Source organism: Phyllobates terribilis, unplaced genomic scaffold (genome assembly GCF_046119375.1).
Source record: "Phyllobates terribilis strain yellow unplaced genomic scaffold, ASM4611937v1 Scaffold_2__4_contigs__length_985480577, whole genome shotgun sequence".
NCBI lineage: Eukaryota > Metazoa > Chordata > Amphibia > Anura > Dendrobatidae > Phyllobates > Phyllobates terribilis.
Window position 1 is genome coordinate 580,898,442 of NW_027362762.1, and position 24,839 is coordinate 580,923,280.

The 24,839-nt window shown below is 42.8% G+C and overlaps 1 protein-coding gene across 5 annotated transcripts in view; it reads left to right on the forward strand.

Moving 5' to 3' along the window:
* The window catches only part of SCUBE3 (signal peptide, CUB domain and EGF like domain containing 3), a 1,075,473-nt gene that overhangs the window by 833,469 nt on the left and 217,165 nt on the right, over positions 1 to 24,839 (forward strand). For 4 of the 5 annotated variants that reach the window (XM_073666418.1, XM_073666419.1, XM_073666421.1 and 1 more), the window contains one exon: positions 18,551 to 18,712. The exons of the other annotated variant lie outside the window; for it this stretch is intronic. In XM_073666418.1, coding sequence (XP_073522519.1) covers positions 18,551 to 18,712 — 162 coding nt within the window. The remainder of the gene's footprint in view (positions 1 to 18,550; positions 18,713 to 24,839) is intronic. 5 annotated transcript variants of the gene reach the window in all.

Consider the following 24,839-nt stretch of genomic DNA (forward strand, 5'->3'; position numbering starts at 1 on the left):
GAGATTCCAGAAGACAGGATTGGCAGCGATGTGTTCTATTATCAATGTTTTTCACAATAATCCGACTTCTTCTTCAGGAAAAAAAACAGAAACTAATAGTGTCTCCTGGAATCTTCCTTTGGATTTTTATCAGCAGCGCAAAGGATCCACCTATTCCTTCTTGTACACATTATTATACTTGAATGAATGATTCAGATTTCTTATGTGCATCACTAATGCCCATACAGGTAGGTATGCATCGGACTAGATCAATTCGGGACATATAAGTTAACCAACAGAGAATTTACCGAACAAAAGAGATCAGGAGTAGATCAATTCATTAAAAAACCTTTAATGAATCATGGTTCGGCCAATAGATGGCACTGCATAGAAAAGCGCTCACACAACAACAGTAGTATGTATTAAAAGAATTACATTATCCTTGTTGTATGAGCATAATATAGTATATATATATATCAATAAAATTACTGGCAACATGGTATATAGTCATCAAAATATTATAGATCATTAGTGATAACTTTCACAGCACTGATAAGCATGGGGATCCATATGACGCGCGCGCCGTCCGGGAACCACCAGAACACATCCGGCATCCGCGTCACGTGCGCGCCGCATCAGGTCAGGTGACCCGATGACACGTGCTACGTACAGACACAGATGTCGGCGCTTACGGGTCCAGGAAGGCGCACGCGTACCAACCCCATTGTAGTAAGGGCGGCAGTAGTCAAGCATTCATATGTAAAGTGGGCACCCAAGAGTGACAGTGCATATTGGCAATAGCAGTCGTGCATTATTCTCTAGAAGGGACATTGCAAAATGGATTTGTGTCACAGCCAGCATCCACAGGACATATCACACGCAAACCACATTCTTGTTAATATTCTAGGTTTTTCCAAATTCAAATGCCATATTGTATATATGTAATTAGTATATAGTGTAATTGTTCTGCGGAACAGTGGCTGCAGGTAATTATCCCTCATACAACTTAAGATATGAGCTATACATCTTAACCTTAGATCAAGTGTATGCCCCAATGGAAACACTAGAATAATATAAAATCACATTTAGTGTATTAGTAGCCCATCTATACATATGTTGGCAACACCATTTATGATTGTACTAAAATATACTGAAAAAATTTTTTTTATTGTTTCCACCAGGGCTCACACCTGAGATAAGTAAACAATTTTCTACCATTTGCATAGCAATTCGAATATAACAGATATAGATACACTGTTCAAATTAGATGCAATGTCCAAAAAAGTTGCACAAAGACAAATCCGATATATACATATCCAATAGACGAGAGTATAACACATGCGTACAATTCTGACTTGTCTAGATGGTAGTCCCAGCCACGTGATAGTAAAGGGTGTCCATATCGTCCGCCCGACTCCAATATCTCTGTATAAAGGCCTAGGCAGCAATGGCTGAAGCTGTCCGTATCATCCACCCATTCAAGTATAGAAGGGAGCAGAATATAAGCTACTCCCATATCTCAAAGAAACACTGCGGATAGATTATATAATTAAAACTACAATCACAGGAAAACTGGAAACAAAGGTTTCACAGAAACGGAACGAAGCTAAGGTTTTCGTTGAGACCCCGGGGACATACAGTGTCAAGTGTCCAGATCCACTTTGTCTCAAGTCTGGCCAAACGATTGCTGATGTTGCCACCACGTTCATACAATCCACACAGGCCAATAAATCAAACCATAAATGTCCATAAATTAAGTTATGTGTAAGAATGAGATATGACACAGGGAAAAGGTATTGAACACATGAAGAAAAAGAGATGCAAGAAGCCATGGAAAGTCATGACATCAACTGAAATCTATCAGTAATTAGAAAGCAATCCTGTCACTTAGTGAAAAATAATTTCATCTGGTTCAACTGTTGGCCTATAAAAAGGTGTCTCATTACCAAAATGCCACACAAGAAACATCTCATGATGGGAAAAACCAGTGAGCATACTGATGGCATGGGTTACAAAAGAATTTCTAAACTACTGAAGGTTCCAGTGAGCACTGTTGGGGCCAAAATCCAGAAGTAGAAAGAACATAATTTCACCATAAACCGACCATGACCAGGTACTACCTGCAAGATTTCAGACTGAGGAGTGAAAAGAATTACCAGAAGAGTTGTCCAAGAGCCAAGGACCACCTATGGGGAGTTACAGAAAGACCTGGAACCTGCAGGTACAATTGTTTCAAAGAAAACAATAAGCAATGCACTCAACATCCATGGCCTGTATACGCACCAAGACTCCATTGCTGAACAAAAAACATGCTCAAGCGCGTTTAAAGTTTGCTCAACATCATTTTGAAAAGCCGGTGTGCGAAGATCTGAAGTTGTGAGTTGTAATAATCACCTAGGCTGGTTAATGATGCAACTATTTTTTATTCCTTATGTCCATAGTTGTACAACAACTCTGGGTAGATGGCCAAAATACATTCCCCCCAGTCCATAAGACTCCCTCCCCGGGGCAGGTAGTTCCACTGTCCCCGTACGTTCGATACTCACTGTCTCCTAACTTTTGGTTGGCCCACAGATTTCATATCTCTCACCAGTATAGCCTGTAGTCACAGTCCACGCTCCTCTACAGATAACACAACCAAAGCTCATGTATTCTGCGGCAACAGTCCTTAAGAATGTTCCTAAAATCCAGACGACAGATCCCTCAACCGTAGCACGGCAACCGATCTCCAAAACTCCATAGGCCATCCATCCATGGGCTCCAGGGCCTTAGCAATCGATCCTCTCCTCTTGACGTCGCTCCACCAACTAAACATGTTGCTTATTTTCCTCCCTCCATGGGATCAGCTCGCTGAATGGGCAGATGTGTTCACACCCTCTCCCCCAAAGCTAACTGTGCATTATTGGAGGTATTTTTGTCAGGTGGGACCCATCACTTAGGGCTGCATGCGAGATCCCCTGTGGTGACTGCTCTACTTTCCCGATCCAGAAAATGGGACTAGTGGCTGGGAAAACAATGGCTGAAGGCCACTGAGATACTAACGAGATTAATGGAATGATAGCTTTTCTTACCAATTTTGGGTCTGGCCTTATGAATGCATAAGATCCAGCCTGCATGTCTTCTGAATAGAAACATTGATTCCTGAGGCTGAACACTTTCCAAGAGAGATTTGTGCATCCTAAAAGGGTTGTCAGGTCAAAAGTGATAAGTCTGCAGTCACTCTGTGTCTCTGCAGACTTACGAATCCCCCCAGCACAGGCATTTTGCACTACAGGGATTCACGGGTATGAGAGCCGGTAACGGAGGGTATGTATGTGTTATACATACCCCCGGCCAGTGGGCGCGGCCTCGGTCTACATACACTTGTATTGAGTGAGGGCGTCTTCTATTTGGACACGCCCACTGCCGTTCACGTCACTAGACAGGGCGTGGCCTCGCTCTGTAGACTTATCTCTTATCGGTATAAGGGAGAGTTAAGTTTAGGATCACAGTGCGGAACCATTTTATTGGTGACTGCCAGTAATACTGACAAGTACAGCATCACCGAGGACAGCCAGCAGCTCTGATTCTGTTAGTTTGTGCTGCTTGTTGTATCATAAACTCTGGTTAGACACGTGGCATGTATCACACACTGGGATTATTCACAGCACTGTCTGCAATAAGCTCCATGTTATTCATGACCTCTTTACCTCTCGTAATTTCTTCTTCCTGGGCATCACCAAAACATGACTGACACCCTCTGACACTGCCTCCAATGCTGCGCTGTGTTTCGGTGGCCTCCACTTCACCCACACTTCTCACCCTGGTCTCAGACATGGTGGAGGAGTGGGTCTTCTCCTTTCTACCAACTGCACCTTTAACCCAATCACACTTCTACCTCCCTCACCATCTTTTCTTTTGAAGTCCACTCTGTCCACATCTACTCTCCCTCCAGCCTCCAAGTGGATGTCGTATACAGACCTCCAGGCCCAGTCACTCTCTTTATTGACCATTTCCCCACCTGGCTTTTTCACTTTCTCTCTGCTGACATTCCCACCATTATCATGGGCGATTTCAACATCCCCACTGATACCGGCCAGTCAGCAGCATCCAAATTATCTTTTGGACTTACTCAGTGGTCCTCCTCAGCCACCCACAAAGACGAACACACACTAGACCTCATCTTCACCCGACTCTGCTTCCTATCTAACGTCTCAACCTCCCCTCTCCCACTATCTGACCTTCATCTACTCACTTTCTCATCCGTGTCCTCCTCACCTGTCATCCATGTCCAACAACTAGCACACCCACACAGGAACCTTTCACATTTAGACTCTCACAGACTCTCTGATTCTATTCTACCACTTACATCCATATCTTAACTCCACAACACAGAAAGCGCCACTGCTTTCTACAATGCCATTCTTGCATCAGCTATTGACTCAGTCTTGTGCATGGCAGAGTGCGACCAATCAATAGACAACCCTGGCACAATAACCCCACTAAAAAGCTTCAGTAAGCGTCCCGGGTTGCGGAACGGCGTTGGAAGAAAACACATTCGCAAGATGACTTCACTGCATTAAAACAAGCAACGCTCGTGTTCAAATCAGCCCTCATCTCTGTTAAACAGGCCTTCTTCACAACCCTCATATCTTCCTTATCCTACAACCCCAAACAATTATTTAAAACTTTTAACTCCCTCCTCCGCCCTCCATTGCCCCCTCCGACCTCCCTCATCGCTGCTGAGGACTTTGCCACTCACTTCAAAAACAAAATTAACTAAACAAGGAAAGTCTTCATTGTCCGACCACCACAACCCCTTTGTTTTCCAGACCATTGCCTTTCCCGCATAACCTCCCTTTCCAACATCACTAAAGGAGAGTTTACTTGCCTCCTCGCCAAATCACACCTCACCACTTGTCCACTTGATCCCATCCCATCCCACCTCCTCCCCAACCTCACTCCCACATTCATCCAATCCCTAACCCAACTCTTCAACCTATCATTAACTTCTGGTACCTTCTCCTCTGCTTTCAAACATGCCACAATCACGCCCATCCTCAAAAGGCCATCCTTCAATCCAACCGCTTTGTCCAGCTATCACCCCATATCGCTGCTCCCATTGGCCTCCAAACTCCTTGAGCAACATGTTCACGTTGAACTTTCCTCTCACCTCTCATCTAACTCTCTCTTTGACAACCAACAATCTGGCTTCCATCCCTACCATTCCACCCAAACTGCCCTGACCAAAATTACTAATGACTAACTTACAGCGAAAGCTAACAGACAATTCTCCATACTCCTCCTTTTAGACCTGTCCTCTGACTTCGACACAGTTGACCACTGCCTCCTACTACAGATTCTCTCTTCCTTTGGTGTCAAAAACATTTCCCTATCCTGGATCTCCTCATACCTTTCCAACAACACATTTGGCATCTCCCACTACCTCCTCATCCCACCCTCTCTCTGTTGGAGTCCCTCAAGCCTCCGTCCTAGGAACCGTACCCTTCTCCATCTATACTCTTGGCCTAGGACAGCTCATAAAGTCCCATGGTTTCCAGTAGCACCTGTACACTGATGACACTCAGATCTACCTCTCTGGCCCAGATGTCACCTCTCTGCTGTCCAGAATCCCAGCGTGTCTTTCAGCCATATCCTCCTACTTCTACTTCTCCTCTCGCTTCCTCAAACTCAATGTGGACAAATCTTAACTCATCATCTTTCCTCCATCTGATCTATCTAGATGTGCATAATTTGTGACTGTTTGACACCTATAATACATGTGAGGAATGCCTAAGAAACAGGCATTCCTCACATGTATTAAAGCTGTCAAACAGTCGCAAATCATGCGCACAGAGTGACTCAAACATAACACCTGAGCACGCTGAAGATACTTGGAAAACACCCGATCATGCTCGTAAATCTAGAGTAACGAGCATGCTCGCTCATCACTATTCCTCACCCAATCGCCTCCAAGAATTCTCCCGAATATTCCCCATCCTCTGGAATTCTGTGCCTCAACACGTCCAATTAGCCACCACATTCGGTTCCTTCAGACGGAATCTGAAAACTCATCTCTTCAAGAAAGTTTACAACCTGCAGTGACTACGCTGCCACCTCAACATCACCAGAGATGCTGCAACCCCCCAACCTACTGTCTCCTTCCCCATCATCTTGTAGAATGTGAGTCCGCAAGGGCAGGCCCCTCTTCACTCTGTACCAGTCTATCATTGTTAGTTCATTTAATATAAATGATATCTGTATTTTGTTTGTAACCCTTCCTCATGTACAGCACCACGGAATCACTGGTGCTATATAAATAAATAATAATAAATAAATAAAATAAATTAGTGATAGACTACACGTATCTACATACAGGGCTCAGTGAAAAAGGTTCATGGAAAACAGTAGCAAAATAACTATAATATAATAATAGACAAAGAGTCAATACAAACTACTGTAGCTGCTATCTATAGGACTCATATGGACAGATCATAACACATTTATAGAGATAGAGGGAAAAAAATGATCATAAAGTCCAGTTTTTGAGTGAAAAAAGTATCAAATGTATTATTAAAAATAGTCACAGCAGAGTGGGGGACGTAATACATGTGCAAAGAAGTGTGCATAAGACGCAGAGGTCAAGAGCAAAATCATAACAATGGCTAACCAGATTACATAATTAACCTAGTACATGACAGTAGCAACAATGGTGAACCATGCATAGTGATAGTGGTGTCAGAGAGTAGAATTATACCTCATCAATCTAAAGAATGCATTACCGTGTGTGGGCTCTCAAAAAGATATGCGCGTCTGCCCCAGTGCACGTTTCGGAATGCCTTCGTCGGGGGGGGCCCCCTGCATTCTTTAGATTGATGAGGTATAATTCTATTCTCTGACACCACTATCACTATGCATGGTTCACCATTGTTACTGACCAAGTGGTTTTATGTTATTTATTGTCATGTGTGGTAGTTGAAACATGGTATGGCTTACTACTGTCGTGTACTAGGTTAATTATGTAATCTGGTTAGCCATTGTTATGATTTTGCTCTTGACCTGTGCGTCTTATGCACACTTCTTTGCACATGTATTACGTCCCCCAGTCTGCTGTGACTATTTTTAATAATACATTTGATACTTTTTTCACTGAAAAACTGGACTTTATGATCATTTCTTTTCTCCCTCCCTTTCTATACAGGGCTCGGTGTAGTGTATCGCATGATGGGATTAGATACACCGGTCTGGGGAGTATCGCACATGATGATGAGATTAGATACATTGGTCAGGGGAGTATCGCGCATTATGTTGGTGACTGCACATGAGGAAAGAGACATAGTGAATCAAAAATACTATACTACATTTCTAATTGGAGGTATTTGCTAATATTATTATTATTACACCTACTACATATTGGGATAGGATCTTGGAGATGGGAATATCCCTGTAAGTATGGAGGGTCACACGTTTCTAAGGGAACAGTGGTGAAATACGTGACCCCGCTCTGGCCACTATATTATTGCTTGCATAGAAGTGGACAACGCGGGGTCACACATTACACCACTGCTCGCATAGAAGTGCATGGAGCGGGGTCACACATTACACTGCTGTTCCCATAGAAGGGGACGGAGTGGGGTCACACATTACACCACTACTCCATTAGAAATGTGTGACCTCCTTCATCCACTTCAATAGGAGCAGTGGTGTAATGTGTGACCCCGCTCCATCCACTTCTATAGGAGCAGTGGTGTAATGTGTGACCCCAGTCCATCCACTTCTATCGGAGCAGTGGTGTAATGCGCGACCCCGCTCCGTCCACTGCTATAGGAGCAGGGGTGTAATGTGTGACACCTCTCCATCCACTTTTATATGTGCAGGGGTGTAATAGAATAGATAAATGTCCTGTAGATATATAATTTCACAAGCTCCTTCATATAATAGACTTGCACCCGTTAGAGGTGCATATAGTGCACCACAGTATAATGGCCCCATATAGTGCTCCACAGTGTAATGGCCCCATATAGTGCACCACAGTATAATGGCCCCATAAAGTGCACAACAGTATAATGGCATCATATAGTGCCCCACAGTTTAATGACCCCATATAGTGCACCACAGTATAATGGCGTCATAAAGTGCATTACAGCATAATGGCATCATATAGTGTCCTACAGTATTATGGCCCCATATAGTGCACTACAGTATAATGACCTCATATAGTGCACCATAGTATAATGGCCCCATATAGTTCACCGCAGGTATAATAACCCCATATAATACCCCACAGTACAATGGCATCATATAGTGCCCCACAGTATAATGATCCCATATAGTGCACCACAGTATAATGGCGTCATATAATGCACTACAGTATAATGGTGTCATATAGTGCCCCACAGTATAATGGCCCCATATAGTTCAGTACAGTATAATGAGCCCATATAGAGCACAACAGTATAATGGCATCATATAGTGCCCCAGAGTATAATGGCGTCATATGGTGCCCCACAGTATAATTATCCCATATGGTGCACCACAGTTTAAATACCCCATATAGTGCACCACAGTATAATGGTGTCATATAGTGCACTACAGTATAATGGCATCATATAATGCCCCACAGTATAATGACCCCATATAATGCACCAAAGTATAATGGCATCATATAGTGCACCACAGTATAATGACCCCATATAGTGCTAGTGCACCGCAGTATAATGGCGTCATATAGTGCACCACAGTATAATGACCCCATATAGTGCACCACAGTATAATGACCCCATAGAGTTCACTACAATATAATGAGCCCATATAGTGCACAACAGTATAATGGCGTCATATAGTGCCCCACAAAATAATGGCATCATATAGTGCCCCAGAGTATATTGGTTAGTATATATGGTCCCCATACTCATCATCCTTGTATATATGGCCCCCAACATCCTCCTCCTTGTATATATGGACCCCTTTATCCTCCTCCTAGGATATATGGACCCCATCATCCTCTTCCTGGGATATATGGACCCCATCATCCTCTTCCTAGGATATATGGCCCCCATCATCCTCCTCCTTGTATATATTACTGTTATTATATAGTATTATAGAGCCATTTATTCCATGGCGCTTTACATGTGAAAAATAGGGGTATACATACAAAAACAATTACAATGATCTGTAACAAAACGTGATGGCGACTGGTACACGAGGAGAGAGGACCCTGCCCATGAGGGCTCACAGTCTACAAGGGATAGGTGAGGATACAATAGGTGAGGATAGAGCTGGTCGTGCAGCGGGTATGGTGGAGCAATGGTTACTGCCGGTTGTATGCTTGTCGGAAGGGATGGGTTTTCAGGTTCCTTTTGAAGGATTCCACGGTAGGTGATATGAGTCTAATATATTGAGGTAGAGAGTTCCAAAGTAGGGGGGATGCATGGGAGAAATCTTGCATGCGATTGCGGGAAGAGGAGATAAGAGGGGAGTAGAGAAGGAGATCTTGTGAGGATCGGAGGTTGCGTGAAGGGATGTACCGGGAGACTAGGTCACAGATATAAGGAGGAGACCGGTTGTGGATGGCTTTGTATGCCATGGTTAGGGTTTTGAACTGAAGTCTCTGGGCAATGGGGAGCCAGTGAAGGGATTAACAGAGAGGAGAGACCGGAGAATAGCGTGGTGACTGGTGGATTAGTCTGGCAGCTGAGTTTAGGATAGATTGGAGGGGTGCGAGTGTGGCACCCCTGAGGGTTCAGTCGCCACAGAGGTACTGCACCTCACCCAGAGGTGTGGTGTCTCCTTCTCTCAGGTAAGGAGGGAGTGCTGCCTGGGACCCCAACACCCACATTCAACACTACACTGCTCCAGGCCGGCTGGAAGGGCAAGATTCATTGTGTTCCTGCTGAGCCCTGTCCCTGGATGGAGTGGGGGGAACGAAAGAGAGAGGGAACCAGTAGTGGGTGTGGGTGGAGGATGTAGAGTAGGGGAGCACCATTATAGGAGGTATATAAAGGGAAGCCATCTTAGGGTGGCAGGTCAGTGAGGACAATCAGTCAGTGAGTAGTAAGGAGAGGAGGGGAGCAGAGTCTCTTCAGAAGCTCTGCTCCACAGGTGGGGCCTAGTAAGAGAGGCCCAGGAGGGGAGCACAGGAGAAAGGCTCCGGTAACAAAAGGGATCCCAGGGGGTACAGTGAGTGCAGGACGGCACCCATATGCCCAAATCTGCCAGTAGTCAGAGGGGTCAGGCCGCAAGAAGGGAATCGGTCCCTGCACCAGCCGTGTTACTCCAGGTCTCGGCTGGAAAGACCGGAGGCTTCTGCACTTCCATGGTGCAGTTGCCACAACCTCACCCTAGTCACCGTGAAGGGCATCAAGTAGGTCCGGGAACTCCAGGTTGCCCAGAAGGGACTTCAGAGCACCCGATCGTGACTGTGTGTGGGGGAGAGCACGGCAGGAGGGAGAAGACCCAGTGCGTGAAGTCGGTCAAGGAAAGGAACATAAGAAAGGGTGTCCCGTTAAGTGCTTCTAATCTACCTGAAGGAGTGCTGAACCCCTGCCTGGCAAATGCAGAGCGGCCGCGGGAGGCTGACACCCGTACAGTGTACCTGAGAAACTTGAACAAGAACTGTGAGTAAAACTCTGATGACTGCACTGCACTGCCTCTGTCAGTTACTGCTGCTGCGCCATCTCTCCTGCACCAAAAGCCCCAGCATCACCACCATCTGCACCTACACTGCCACGGGGGTCCGCTCCACCTGTGGGGAGCAGAATCATCCCAGCTGCCATCCCATCACCCCCCGGAGGTCTGCAGCAGCGCCGGTAACCATTAACGGAAACCACAGGTGGCGTCACGAGACAAACTCTACACTAAAACCCCTTTTTAAAGAGAGACCCAGAGTACGGGCCCGGGAGCCGACTGCCGTGACCTCCTAAACATAAAAGGCCCGGGTACCGAGTCCCCTATATTCCCCCTGGGTGACAAACGAGAGTATTAGAAGGGAGGCCACAGAGCAGGAGGTTGCAGTAGTCGAGGCGGGAGATGAAGAGGGCATGCACTAGAGTTTTTGCAGATTCGTGGTTGAGGAATGTGCGAATCCGGGAGATATTTTTGAGTTGGAGTCGGCAGGAAGCGTAAAGTGCTTGGATATGTGGTTTGGAATAGAGATCAGAGTCCAGAGTTACTCCAAGGCATAGAGCTTGCGGGACTGGGTAGAGTGAACAGCCATTGACGTTGATAGAAAGGTCAGATGGGGGGGGTGAATGAGATGGTGGAAAGATGATGAATTCTGTTTTATCCATGTTAAGTTTTAGAAATCTAGCAGAGAAGAAGGGTGAAATAGCAGACAGACATTGTGGGATTTTGGTTAGTAGGGAGGAGATATCGGGTCCAGAGAGGTAGATCTGTGTGTCATCAGCATAGAGGTGATACTGAAAGCCGTGAGACTCTTTGAGCAGTCCTAGGCCAAAGGTGTAGATGGAGAAGAGCAGGGGTCCTAGAACTGAGCCTTGGGGGACACCGACAGATAGGGTGCGAGATGAGAAGGGGGTGTGTGAGTGAGAGACACTGAATGTCCTGTCTGTTAGGTATGAAGTGATCCAAGATAGGGCCAAGTCTGTGATGCCGAGAGATGAAAGAGTCTGTAGTAAGAGGGAATGGTCCATTGTGTCGAAGGCAGATGACAGGTCAAGGAGGAGGAGGACAGAGTAGTGTCTCATATATATGGCCCCCATTTTCCTCCTCTTAGTATATACAGTGAAGGAAATACTTATTTGATCCCTTGCTGTTTTTGTAAGTTTGCCCACTGACAAAGACATGAACAGTCTGTAATTTTAAGGGTAGGTTAATTTTAACATTGAGAGATAGAATATCCCCCAAAAAAATCAAAAAATCACATTGTATAAATTTGATACTTTTTTCTCACTGCAAAATGCAAAAAAAAATTATTTGATCCCCTACAAACCATTATGAGTTTTGGCTCCTACAGACCAGTTAGACGCTTCTAATCAACTCGTTACCTGCATTAAAGACAGCTGTCTTACATAGTCACCTGTATAAAAGACTCCTGTCCACAGACTCAATTAATCAGTCAGACTCTAACCTCTACAACATGGGCAAGACCAAAGAGCTTTCTAAGGATGTCAGGGACAAGATCATAGACCTGCACAAAGCTAGAATGGGCTACAAAACCATAAGTAAGACCCTGGGTGAGAAGGAGACAAATGTTGGTGCAATAGTAAGAAAATGGAAGAAATTCAAAATGACTGTCAATCGACATTGATCTGGGGCACCATGCAAAATCTCACCTCGTGGGGTATCCTTGAGCATGAGGAAGATGAGCGTTCATCCTAAAACTACACGGGGGGAACTTGTTAATGATCTCAAGGCAGCTGGGACCACAGTCACCAATAAAACCATTACGCCTTAAAAGTTTAAAATCCTGCAGTGCCCGCAAGGTCCCCCTGCTCAAGAAGGCACATGTGCAGACCTGTCTGAAGTTTGCCAATGAACACCTGGATGATTCTGTGAGTTATTGGGAGAAGTTGCTGTGGTCAGATGAGACAAAAATTGAGCTTTTTGGCATTAATTCAACTCGTCGTGTTCGGAGGAAGAAGAAGGATGAGTACAACCCTAAGAATATCGTCCCAACCGTGAAGCATAGTGTGGGAACATTATACTTTGGCGGTGCTTTTCTGCAAAGGGGACACGACGACTGCACCGTACTGAAGGGAAGATGGATGGGGTCATGTATCGGGAGATTTTCGCCAACAACCTCCTTCCCCCAGTAAGAGCATTGAAGATGGATCGTGGCTGGGTCTTCCAGCAGGACAATGACCCAAAACATACAGAAAACGCAACAAAGGAATGGCACAAAAAAAAGCACTGTAAGGTCATGGAGTGGCCTAGCCAGTCTCCAGACCTTAATCCCATGGAAAACTTATGGAGGGAGTTGAAGCTCCGAGTTGCCAAGCGACAGCCTCAAAACTTAATGATTTAGAGATGATCTGCAATGAAAAGTGCACCAAAATTCCTCCTGACGTGCACAAACCTCATCATCAACTGCAAAAAACGTCTGACTGCTGTGCTTGCCAACAAAAGTTTTGCCACCAAGTATTAAGTGTTGTTTACCAGAAGAATCAAATACATATTTCTCACTGCAAAATGCAAAAAAATATCTAATTTATACAATGTGATTTTCTTGATTTTTTTGAGGGGGATATTCTATCTCTCAATGTTAAAATTAACCTACCCTTAAAATTATAGACTGTTCATGTCTTTGTCAGTGGGCAAAGTTACAAAAACAGCAAGGGATCAAATTATTATTTCCTTCACTGTATGGCCCCCATCATCCTCCCCCGCATATACAGTATATGGCCCCCATCCTCCTCCTCCTGGTATATATGGCTCCCATCCTCCTCCTCCTAATATATATTGTCCCCATCATGCAGCAGGGGTGCCCGTTGTCTCCCCTGCTCTTTGCACTGGCCATTGAACCCCTGGCATTGGTTATCAGGGAGCATCCAGGAATAGTTGGGTTTCATAGAGGGAATAGTGAAGAAAAGGTCGTGTTATACGCTGATGACACTTTATTATTTCTGGCTAAAACTTTTGAGTCCCTTCCTATAGCAATGGAAACGATAGAAACATTGGGAAAATACTCTGGTCTGAAGATAAATTGGAGCAAATCAGTCATACTTCCATTGGATAATACAGATGAGAATGCTTCCCACTACATTAACTCGGGTTTACAAGTGATATCGGAGTTTTAATATTTAGGCATCAATATCTCAGCAAAATTAAATGATTATGAGAAGTTGAATCTTGATCCAGTCTTAATTAAATTTAGAGGTAAATTAGGCGCCTGGTCTAAGTTACCATTGTCTGTTGTGTGCCGTGCTAACCTACTCAAAATGATCTGGATGCCACAATTGTTGTATGTTCTACACAACTCCCCAATATGGATAAATTGGAGATTTTTCTTTAAAGTCAGTCAGGAGTTTAGAAAATTAATATGGAGCTCCAAGAATTAAACTGGAAACATTGCAAAGAAACAAAACAATGGGAGGACTTGCGGTTCCTAACCCATGGGTATATTATGTGGCATTTCAGCTTCAACATATCCGGGGATGGGACAACCCTGGGGGAGAGGGAACTCAGCGTATGTTGCTACAGCATTATTTCCAATCAGATAAACTCTATGAGGTATTGGAGGCGCATAAGTTTGGGACACCTTGGAGGCAAAATACCGACTATGCTGTTATGTCACAAACTTTGGGGGACGGTGAAAAAATTACAAGGAATAGAAGGTGTTTCACAATTTACTTCATTATGGAACACTCCATGGCTTCCAAATCTATATCAACTAGTGGGATTTAACTCCTGGAGCGCCAAGGGTTTAAACAGAATTAATCAAGTGCTGATAGGTGATGTGATTAAGTAATTCTCACAGCTGTAAAATGAATATGGGTTACCTCCCTCTGAATTCCATAAATACTTACAATTTAGGCACCATATTGGGCGGAAGGCATTGTTCTGTAAGAAGGGGTACCCCGAAACTCAAAAATTCAGAGAATAGCTAATCTACACAGTTCTCGTGGACTGATCTCATTACTTTATAACATTCTCTTAGACATTATATTGACAAACCAGCCTATACGAGCAAAAGAGAAATGGGAGAGTGTAATGGGACCCATAGAGGAAAATCACTGGTCAGATACACTGGAAAGAGTTCCACAATTGTCTTTAAGTGAATCCCATAGACTGTCCCATATATATGTGATACACCAGGTATACAGGACACCTCAATTCTTATTTAACATAGGATTTCGTTCAAGTCCCCACTATCCTAGATGCAAAACTAACATAGCAGATATGCTTCATATGATGTGGAACTGTCCTAACTTGGTGTACTTTTGGAAGCGTGCTGTAGCAATGATTAACAGGGTTTATTCAATTGATGTAGAGCTTTCATCATTAGTATGTATACTGGGATATGTTTTTAATATCTGACTATTGCTGAGTACGGCAAAATTGCGGTGGCACATATGGCAAGAAAATTGATAGCAGATCAGGAGCCTATGATATCAGAATTTTTTGATAAAGTTAACTGGCTAGTAAATTTGGAAAAAGGCATATACCTGAAAAGAGATGCTATCTCTAAATTTGACAAGATATGGGGTCTATGGATTGATGACTCTGGTTTGACATCTAGGAAACTGAGGAGATTTCGCCTCGGCTAGCTTTGAGTTACGTTTATATGATGCCTCAAATTAAACTTCTTTGAAAATTAATAAAAAGGTTATTAGTACTTCCACAAGTTATATGTAATTGGATTGACTATTGTTACTATGTTAAAATATTTGTTCATCTAATTATGCTGGTTTTGCAGAGCCAAGATGTATGTATGTATTAAACTCATGTTTAATGCTTCTTAAGGTTGGGGGTGGAGAACTGTGTTTCTCCAATGTTTGTCTGGCTGTTGTTGTTTTTTTCCATTTTTTTATTTTTTCCTTTGTGTAAATCTTTATAAAAATCAATAAAAAACATTTGATTTAAAAAATATATTGCCCCATTATCCTCCTCCTAGTATATATGGCCCATATCATCCTCCTCCTAGTATACAGTAACATAGTAACGTAGGTTGAATAAAGATCTAGGTCCATCAAGTTCAACCTTTCTTCCCCAATTATACTCCCTACACTAACACTACATTAACTTACCGGGACTAGGCCTCACAAATGTATTATTATTACCATTTTTATTATTGCTGCACTCTTACAATTAAAAATGTACCCGTTTATAATTTTTTAATTTAGTTTTATCTTTCGTATTACTCTTGTGATTCTAGTAATTATTATTAGGGTATTATTAAAATCCCTATGACTAAATCTGTTGATTCAGAAGAAAGCAAAAATCCAGAACACATTCAGCCAATTTGCGTCACAGGGAAAAATTCCTTCTTGATCAGTCCAGAAAAGGCGATCAGTCCTAGAACCATGGATCAAACCTAATTATAATACTAGTTATGTACAGTAGTTACTATTACCGTACTAAATGTAGTACTATAGGAGTAACATTTTGTCTATTTTAACTGTAACCCACAATGTTACCTGTATCGAGGAAGTCATCCAGCCTTTATTTGAAAGCTGTTATAGTGTCGGCTATTACTACCTCTTGCCGAAGAGCATTCTATAGTCTGACTGCTCTGACTATAAAGAACCCTTTCCTGTTTAGGTGCCAGTATCGCCTTTCTTTCTCTGGTAATGAGTGCCCCTGGTCCTTAGTATGGTCTTTGGAAGGAATAAGTCATGTGCTAGTCCTTTGTACTGACCACACACATATATTTATACATGTAAATAAGATCCCCCTCTGAGACGTCATTTTTGTAAGCTAAACAAGCTCAACTTTTTCTACCTCTCCTCATATGAGAGACCTTCCATTCCTTGTAATATATGACCCCCCATCATCCTCCTCCTGGTATACATGGCCCCTCATCATCCTCCTCCTGGTATATATGGCCTCCCCCATCATCCTCCTCCTGGTATATATGGCCCCTCATCATCCTCCTCCTGGTATATATGGCCTCCCCCATCATCCTCCTCCTGGTATATATGGCCCCTCATCATCCTCCTCCTGGTATATATGGCCCCCATCCTCCTCTTCCTCCTCGTATATATGGCTCTCATCGTCCTCCCTCGCATATATATGGCCCCATCATCCTCTACCACTTATATATGGCACTTATCATTCTCCCCCATGTATATATAGCCCCCCTATCATCTTCCCTCACATATATATGGCCTCCATCATCCTCCTCCTGGTATATATGGCCCCATCATCCTCCTCTTTGTATATATGGCCCCCATCATCCTCCTCCTGGTATATATGGCCCCATCATCCTCATCCTCATGTATATATATGGCCCCATATATTCAATAAATAAAAATGTAAAACTCTTGTACTTACCTTCCCGGTGCTTCCACGCAGCGCTGCATCCTGTACAGTGTCTTCAGGGCAAAGGAGATGGATGATCTCCCTGCTGTGCCCTGAATAGGTCAGCAGTGATCTGACCTGTAATGTAATACTGACAGGCTGAGGTCACCGCTGGCCGCCGCACATACTCACCCCGGGACCTCCTCTCCCCAGCACTTCCTCTCCCCAGCTGCTCCTGACTGTCATCGCAAGCAATGAGAAGTGCGTACGATGACTGGAAAATGAAGCCCGCACCAATGCTGCGGGCAACAATAAAATGGCTGCGATCTCCTCCCACAGCTGCAATCTGGAAAGCCCAGGGGGCATGCAGAGGTCGCAGCTAGAGGCAGAAGGAGTGGTATCTAATATTAGAGATGGATTGGTGACCGCCCACAGTTTCTTATGGCCATGGCTGCTGTAAGTGAAGTGTGTAAGTTTCCTGCTCGGACACTTACACCACAACCAAATGAAAATGGCAGCCCCAGTGACTCATGTAAAAATGACGTAATAAATTAAATACTATTAAAGTGGTACATTTAATTTTGTATTAAAAATAATTCATTATATAATCAAAAATTTTTAATGCAAAATTAAAAATCGCGTCACCTTCCCTTTAAACTGACAAGCAAGCAAATCATTAATAAACACAACAATAAGATCAACGTACCGGTGCTCTATGCTGGAAAAAGTCAGTGGTTAGCTCCTCACACTGTAAAATGCTAAGAGAATATGGTCTGGTTAGATGAGACCAAAATTTGACTCATTAGATGCCAAAATACACAACATGTTTGGAGGCAAAAAAGGCACTCCATGTCACTCCAAGAACAGCATACCACAGGGAAGTTTGGAGATGGGAACATCATGATGTTGGGTTGTTTTTCAGCATACAGCACTAGCAAATGTCATATAATTGAAGGAAAGATGAATAGACGATTGTACAAAGACATTCTTGAAAAAAATCTGACATTTACCAGGATGATGAAGATGAAGCAAGAGTGGACATTTCAGCAAGACAATGATCCCACACACACAGCCAAGGAAACTTTAATTTGGTTTCAGAGAAAGAAAATAAAGCTGCTAGAATGGCCCAGCCAATCAGTTGACCTGAATACAATTGAAAATTTATTGAATGAATGAACTAAAGCTCAGTGTTCATAGAAAGAGGCCACGGAACCTTCAGGATTTGAAGAGTGTTTGTGTGAAAGAATAGGCCAAAATCACACCTGAGCAATGCATGTGACTAGTTACTCCATACTATAGGCAGCTTGAAGCTGTCATCACCAACAAAGACTTTTGTATGAAATATTAATTTCAGTAAATGTGTTCAATACATTTTTACTATGTCATTTCTCATTATTACACACAACTTAATTTATGGACATCTATGGTTTAATTTCTTTGCCTATGTGGATTGCATGGGTTGTTACCGATATCTGGTAAGAATTTAATGTCAATAGCACCTTACTTAACCTTACTTAAATTAATATGACTCGCTCGACATACACAGATCTTTTTTATGAGTTTTTATAAGGTTTCATAACATGATTCATTCTTTTTCTATAGTATTTCCTGAAATTTTTTTCTACTATTCTTTTGTGAAATTTACGTGTTATTTTTTATTTTTATTTTTCAGTTCAATGTTCACCCGGCCATTATTACAACACAACTCTACATCGATGCATTCGCTGTTTAATTGGATTTTACCAGCCAGAATTCAGACAGAACTTCTGTATTGCATGTCCTGCAAATTCCAGCACAGATTTTGATGGCTCCACCAGTGTCGCCCAGTGCAAGAGTGAGGGGACATAGCGAGACAGCACGAAGGTCACGGGGGTGGTTTAAAAGGAGTAGTAACTCAACAAGGGCCATAATGGGAAAGGGATTGTAAGCCTATAATTGAAATCATGATATATTTGATACAAGCATTAATACTATTTCACTATACACTAGGTATAATCATTGTATTAAGAATGAATACATTTTGCTCTTCAATTGCAAAAGTGGCAAAAAGTACAGAAAATTATTCTAGTGCTAAAATGAAAAACAATTTAGCAATTAAGAACCTCTTACATAAATAAAATAATGTTTCTGACCTTGAAGTATCACTAATTGGGTAATTGATTAAGTACAACAGAATATGCTGATTAGATAGGAGAGGATCGCTTCGGCCAACCCTAGTCCATGATCCAGGTCAGTGCTCTCTGGTTATGGTCAGGAGTTGTGCGAATTTCCTTGGCCTCAGTATCCTCGGCTCGGTTTGTGATTAACTAGATTTGCGAGAGAACACCTGTGTGCAGCATGTCGCACAAATGATATTGTGCCAGGTCAACCAATCAAACACAATGTTGGGGAACGGGAAGCTCAGGAAATTCATGCAGCTCCTATCCATGGCCAGATAGCAATGTCCTGGATCATGGACTGGGGGTGCACAAATCAATCAGCTCATCTCTGTTGCTGATATAAGTTTGTACAATGCTTTCTATGTGGCAATAACTTGCTTTACCTACTGTATATTCTGCATGTTGTACTAAGTCACTTTCAGTGAAAAAAAATAATTGCAAAATACGAATATATTTTCTTTGTATTCTAACAGTATATTCCAACAGCAGCATACAGTATGTTAGGTCAAACCAACTGTTGTACCATTTGGTTATATAGCACATGTTTTTCTTATGCACAGAATACACTGATACATTTCATTTTTGGTCATATCAAAGGAGTTTTAAGGGACCGGCATGAATGTCTACAGTCACTAACTTAAAGGGGTTTTCCATTACTTTTTCACCCCCCTAGTATATATCATAGCTTTTCAAAACAATACCTTTTGTAATATACTTGTATTAAATGCATAGCTTCTATGAGCGCATCCCAGCAGGAATCACATGAAACTGGATTGTTATGGAGATTCTTCTTCCTGCTCTGTTTTGTCTTATACTTCCCTTTTCCAGCACAGGAATCTGACAAAATGAAAGGAAGTCAACACTGTGCTCCTAGTGGTGGGTGTAGAGGTTTTGCGTTGAATGACAGCTTGCCTGAGCATGCCCCGTGAAGACACAAAGTCTGCCTTAGGCATGCTGGGCTGACTGAGTGATTCAGCAGTAGAGCTGGGGCGGACACCTTTGCTAGTGAAGTGCTGTAATCTGCATTTCAAAAGCAAAGGGGTTATGTAATCTAATCTCTATGAACGACTATTGCTTTAGAATACTGGGATGGACACCTGAAAAGCGCTGAAATCATAAAATGTTACAAATGACTGGGCATGGCATATGAAATGTTCTGTTCATTTTGCAATGTACTACTTACTCAACACCAAGAAAGGTTGTGAAACTAGGAAAAAAAATCACCCGATTGATAGAGATGTTCATAATTTGAAAATGATGAGAAAATGGAATTTGACATGCTATCTATGAGATTATTAATGGTTGTCTGAGGAATAATCTTCCACACTAAATGCACTTGGGCAAACAAATTATCAAGATTCGCTGTTGGCTGCTCCCTTTTTATTTGCTGACTAATAAAGTCCCAAATGTTCTCCATGTGAGACAAGTGAATCTGCGGTCCATAGGAGCACATTTAGGCTATGCAGGATGCTCAAAGTAGTATGAACAATATACGGCTTGGTGTTTGTTTTGTTGAAAAGTGGCTCTCTTGTGAACGCTTCTTCATAGACACTGCAGAGCGCAGGCATGCTTGCGCTCTGCAGTGTCTCTGAAGGATGACAAGCTGGATGGCAGTGCTCAGCTGTGATCCAGCCTGTCATCTCAATGCCATCCCAGCGTGGGAGAATTCTCCTGCTCAAGCGCTGAGCGCTGAGAATTTTCCCACGCTGTCAGTGACGTGCATGAGGTGAGCCGAGTTCATTGGACATGAGCTCACCTCATGCACGTCACTAACAGCGTGGGAAAATTCTCCTGCACTCACCGCATGCGCAGGAGAATTTTCCCACGCTGTCAGTGATGTGCATGAGGTGAGCTGAGTTCATTGAACATGAACTCGGCTCATCTTTATGCCGTCACAGCCAGACACTGAGGAGCGCAAGCATGCCTGCGCTTCTCAGTGTCTGCCGCATGGCAACCTGGATGGCAGCGTTCTGCTGCGGTCCAGCCTGTCATGTGAATGTAGCAGAGCTGAAGCTGTCGTGGGAACCATGGAGAGGTAAGTATGATGTTGCTTTATTATTTTACTTTTATTGCAGGAGATCGTTGGCTTCAGCTGAAATGGGCGTGATGGTAAGTATGGTTTAATTTTGAACAATAAAGAATTGTGTCTTTATTTCAATTAAAGGACTTTATTCTGGGTGTTTGTGTTTTTTTGTAACTTTGACTATGGGGTTAGTAATGGGGGTGTCTTATAGACACCTCTCCATTACTAACCTGGGCTTGATGTCAGCAGGCATTATAAGCTGACATCAACCCCAACCCTATTACCCCACTGCCACCGCTACAGGGCAGTGGGAAGAGCGAGGCTAAGTGCCAGAATTGGCGCATCCTATGGATGCGCCATTTCTGGGGCAGCTGACGGCTGGTGTTTCTAGCCTGGGAGGGGGCCAATATTCATGGCTCCCTTCCTGGGCTATTAATATCAGCCCCCAGCTGTCTGCCTAGCCTTTGCTAGCTATTAAAATAGGGAGGACCCCACGTCATTTTTTTGGGGGTCCCCCATTTTAATAGCTAGTAAAGGCTAGGTATTCAGCTGGGGGCTGATATTAGTAGCCTGGGAAGCTCCGTGGGTATTACCCCTTTCCCAGGCTTCAAACATCTGCCCCAGCCATCTGCTTAACCTCCTCTAGAGACTAAAATTACGGGGAACCCCACGCCAATTTTTTTTTTAATAAATCCTTTATTTTAACACTAAATGACAAGTACAGTAATCAACACTATCACTGTACTTATTATAAATGTGACTGACATGTTTCTATCTATCTAATCTATGTGTGATGCTCTATTCTTTCTGTTATAAATTGTCGGGTATTGATGCTGAATTGCCGGCCGGCTTTTTTAAAGAGACGGTGCATGAAAACACTAATATTTTTTTAAATAAATCCTTTAACACTAAATGACAAGTACAGTAACCAACACTGTCACTATACTTCTTATATATGTGACTGACATGTTTCTATCTATCTAATCTATGTGTGATGCTCTATTCCTTCTTGCCTAAATTGTCGGGTACCGGTGTATGCCGCTGCTGAATTGCCGGCCGGCTTTTTTAAAGAGAGTGTCTTCTGAGCAGTTTGTCAGCTTTTGGACACCTTTAAAGGTGTTTTCTATGTGTTTCTATGTGTTTTTGTTTGCCTGCCATTGGTTTTAACTGTGTTCGACGGTGTTCTAAGGTGTTCGACGAACAGTTCCTCGAACCCGAACACTACTGGGGTGGCTCAACACTACTTGCTATCTTCCATGATGTGAAACCCAGAAGCTTGTCTCCAGCATATTAGGTGCTGAAGAGGATAATCAGCTATGTTTGAGTTGGGTTTTTTGTGAGTGGTTGTAAGAGATGGTTGGGACGGCCACTCACCGTATCTCCACCTAAAGGGTTTGGCTGGAGAAGTTAAATCTCCAGCTACTGAGTTTTTTTTTCCTGTGGTATGTTTGGAGACAGAGGAGTCTTCTGTGTGGGACTTCAGTGAGAGCTGAAGTCTATTATAACTTGGTCTGGCGAATCCCGCATGCATAAGGACTGTGCTATATTTTGTCTTTTGTTGTGCCATTATGCCAGCAAGGTCATGTTTATTTTGTTGAACCTGCAGTGCTTTATGCCATACTGAATAAACCTGCAGAAGAAAACGTTCCTGTGTCTACCACTGAAAGCATCCGAGTGAGTCCATCTACCACATATATCACTGCAAAGGAATCTGCCAGCACTAGTTCTTGATGATTTGCATGCCTAAGTGCATTCACAGTGTCAGAACATTCCACAGAAAGTCATTAATAACCTCTATGATAGCATTCCAAGGTGTCTAAGTATATGTATTTCTGCATACTCATACTCAATATTGAATGAATCAAGATGTATTGAAAATTTTGTTTCCATTTTTTCATTATTTGTATGTCATTAACAAGCCTTAAAATTCAGTGTTTTTTTTTATTTCATAATTTTCCCCTGTAGTTATTGCAATTTCAATGTTTGTAGAATTTATAAAAAGGTGTACAACAAGTAGTGCATGTGAATGCAGAATATTTTGCAATCAATCTTAGTAGTGTGTGGTATTTTCCTTAAAGCGCACCTGTCAGCAGGATTGTGCTCGGTAAACTACATACACTGTCAGGTGGGTGCCATTACTCTGATTAAAATTATATCTTGACTGATGAAATCAATCCTGTGGTTCTTGTGTAATCTTCACTTTCAGTTTGGAGATAATGATATGTCCATGCTTCGGGGTGGGTCTGTGGGGTGAGCTCTCTCTGGTGCTCTGCTTACATATTCATCTGTATGTTCTTTGACACCTCACTATTAGAGATGAGCGTTGTTCTACTCGAACTGTTCGCCAATCTCAAATTCGAGCTGTTTTGGGCGGTGTTCGAGCCGGTCGGCGAACACGAACAATTTGAGAAAAATTCGGCTGTTCGAGGTTATGTTCGATAACTGTTCGTGCACCAAAATCATAACTGGATTTTTTCTCAGTAATGATGAAAATTAATGTTAATACGCAGTTTGAGTGTACAGCGGGGCGGGGGGAGGGGCAGGGGATGGATCTCTGCAGGAACAATGAAGATCTCCATTTTTTTTTCTCTTTCCCGCATTTGCAGTGGGGAGGTGCAATCTGTCAGCCTATCAGCAGCGCACACACGGAGCGAAGTGCTTTTTTTCACACAAGCAAGGGCATGTGTGATTGGCAGTGTATGTCACATGTCCTTGCCCTATAAGACCAAGCCATTTTCCCCGTCGCCACCATTTTCTCACTGCTGCAGCTGCGTGTTAGACGGCACCGCTGTTGCTGTGTGTGCTATACCTTGTTAATTTCAAGCCAATTTTCGCACAAATATACAGATAGCTTGGGAGTAGGGAATAGTTGTGATTGCAGTCCTTTTAAGGACTAGGTTACAGCATTTCCTACGACTTTTATCAGGCAGGTCTGTGCTCTTAAATAGATAGATTGTGGGAGTAAAGACTAATTGTAATTGGAGTCCTTTTCAGGACTAGGTTACATCAGTTCCTATCAGTTTTTGCCAGGCAGGTCTGTGCCAGTGCTGTGCAAGTTTTTTTCACAGCATTTGGCTGAATCTAGCAAAGCTAATCCTTTTTGGCCTATTGCAGAGTGTGTTAGTCAGTGGAGTAGCCTATCTGTGTTGCAAGATATACCACCTGTGTATAGAATACCAATTTTTTTACTGCACCTAGTGAAGTAAAATCTTTTGGGCATAGCATCATTCTATTAGTCCATCTATACTGACCTCCATCAGGTTGCAAACTGAATATAATTTTTTTCTGCATCTAGCTCTGAAAAAATATTTGGGCTTCTAGCAGTGTGTGGGACTTGGTCTATTAGTCCATCTATACTGACCTCCATCAGGTTGCAAATTAAAAATAATTTTTTTCTTCATTTAGCTCTGAAAAAATATTTGGGCTTCTAGCAGTGTGTGGGACTTGTTCTATTAGTCCTTCTATACTGACCTCCAGCAGGTTGCAAATTGAATATAATTTTTTTCTGCATCTAGCTCTGAAAAAATATTTGGGCTTCTAGCGGTGTGTGGGACTTGGTCTATTAGTCCATCTATACTGACCTCCATCAGGTTGCAAATTAAAAATAATTTTTTTCTGCATCTAGCTCTGAAAAAATATTTGGGCTTCTAGCAGTGTGTGGGACTTGGTCTATTAGTCCATCTACACTGACCTCCATCAGGTTGCAAATTAAAAATAATTTTTTTCTTCATTTATCTCTGAAAAAATATTTGGGCTTCTAGCAGCGTGTGGGACTTGTT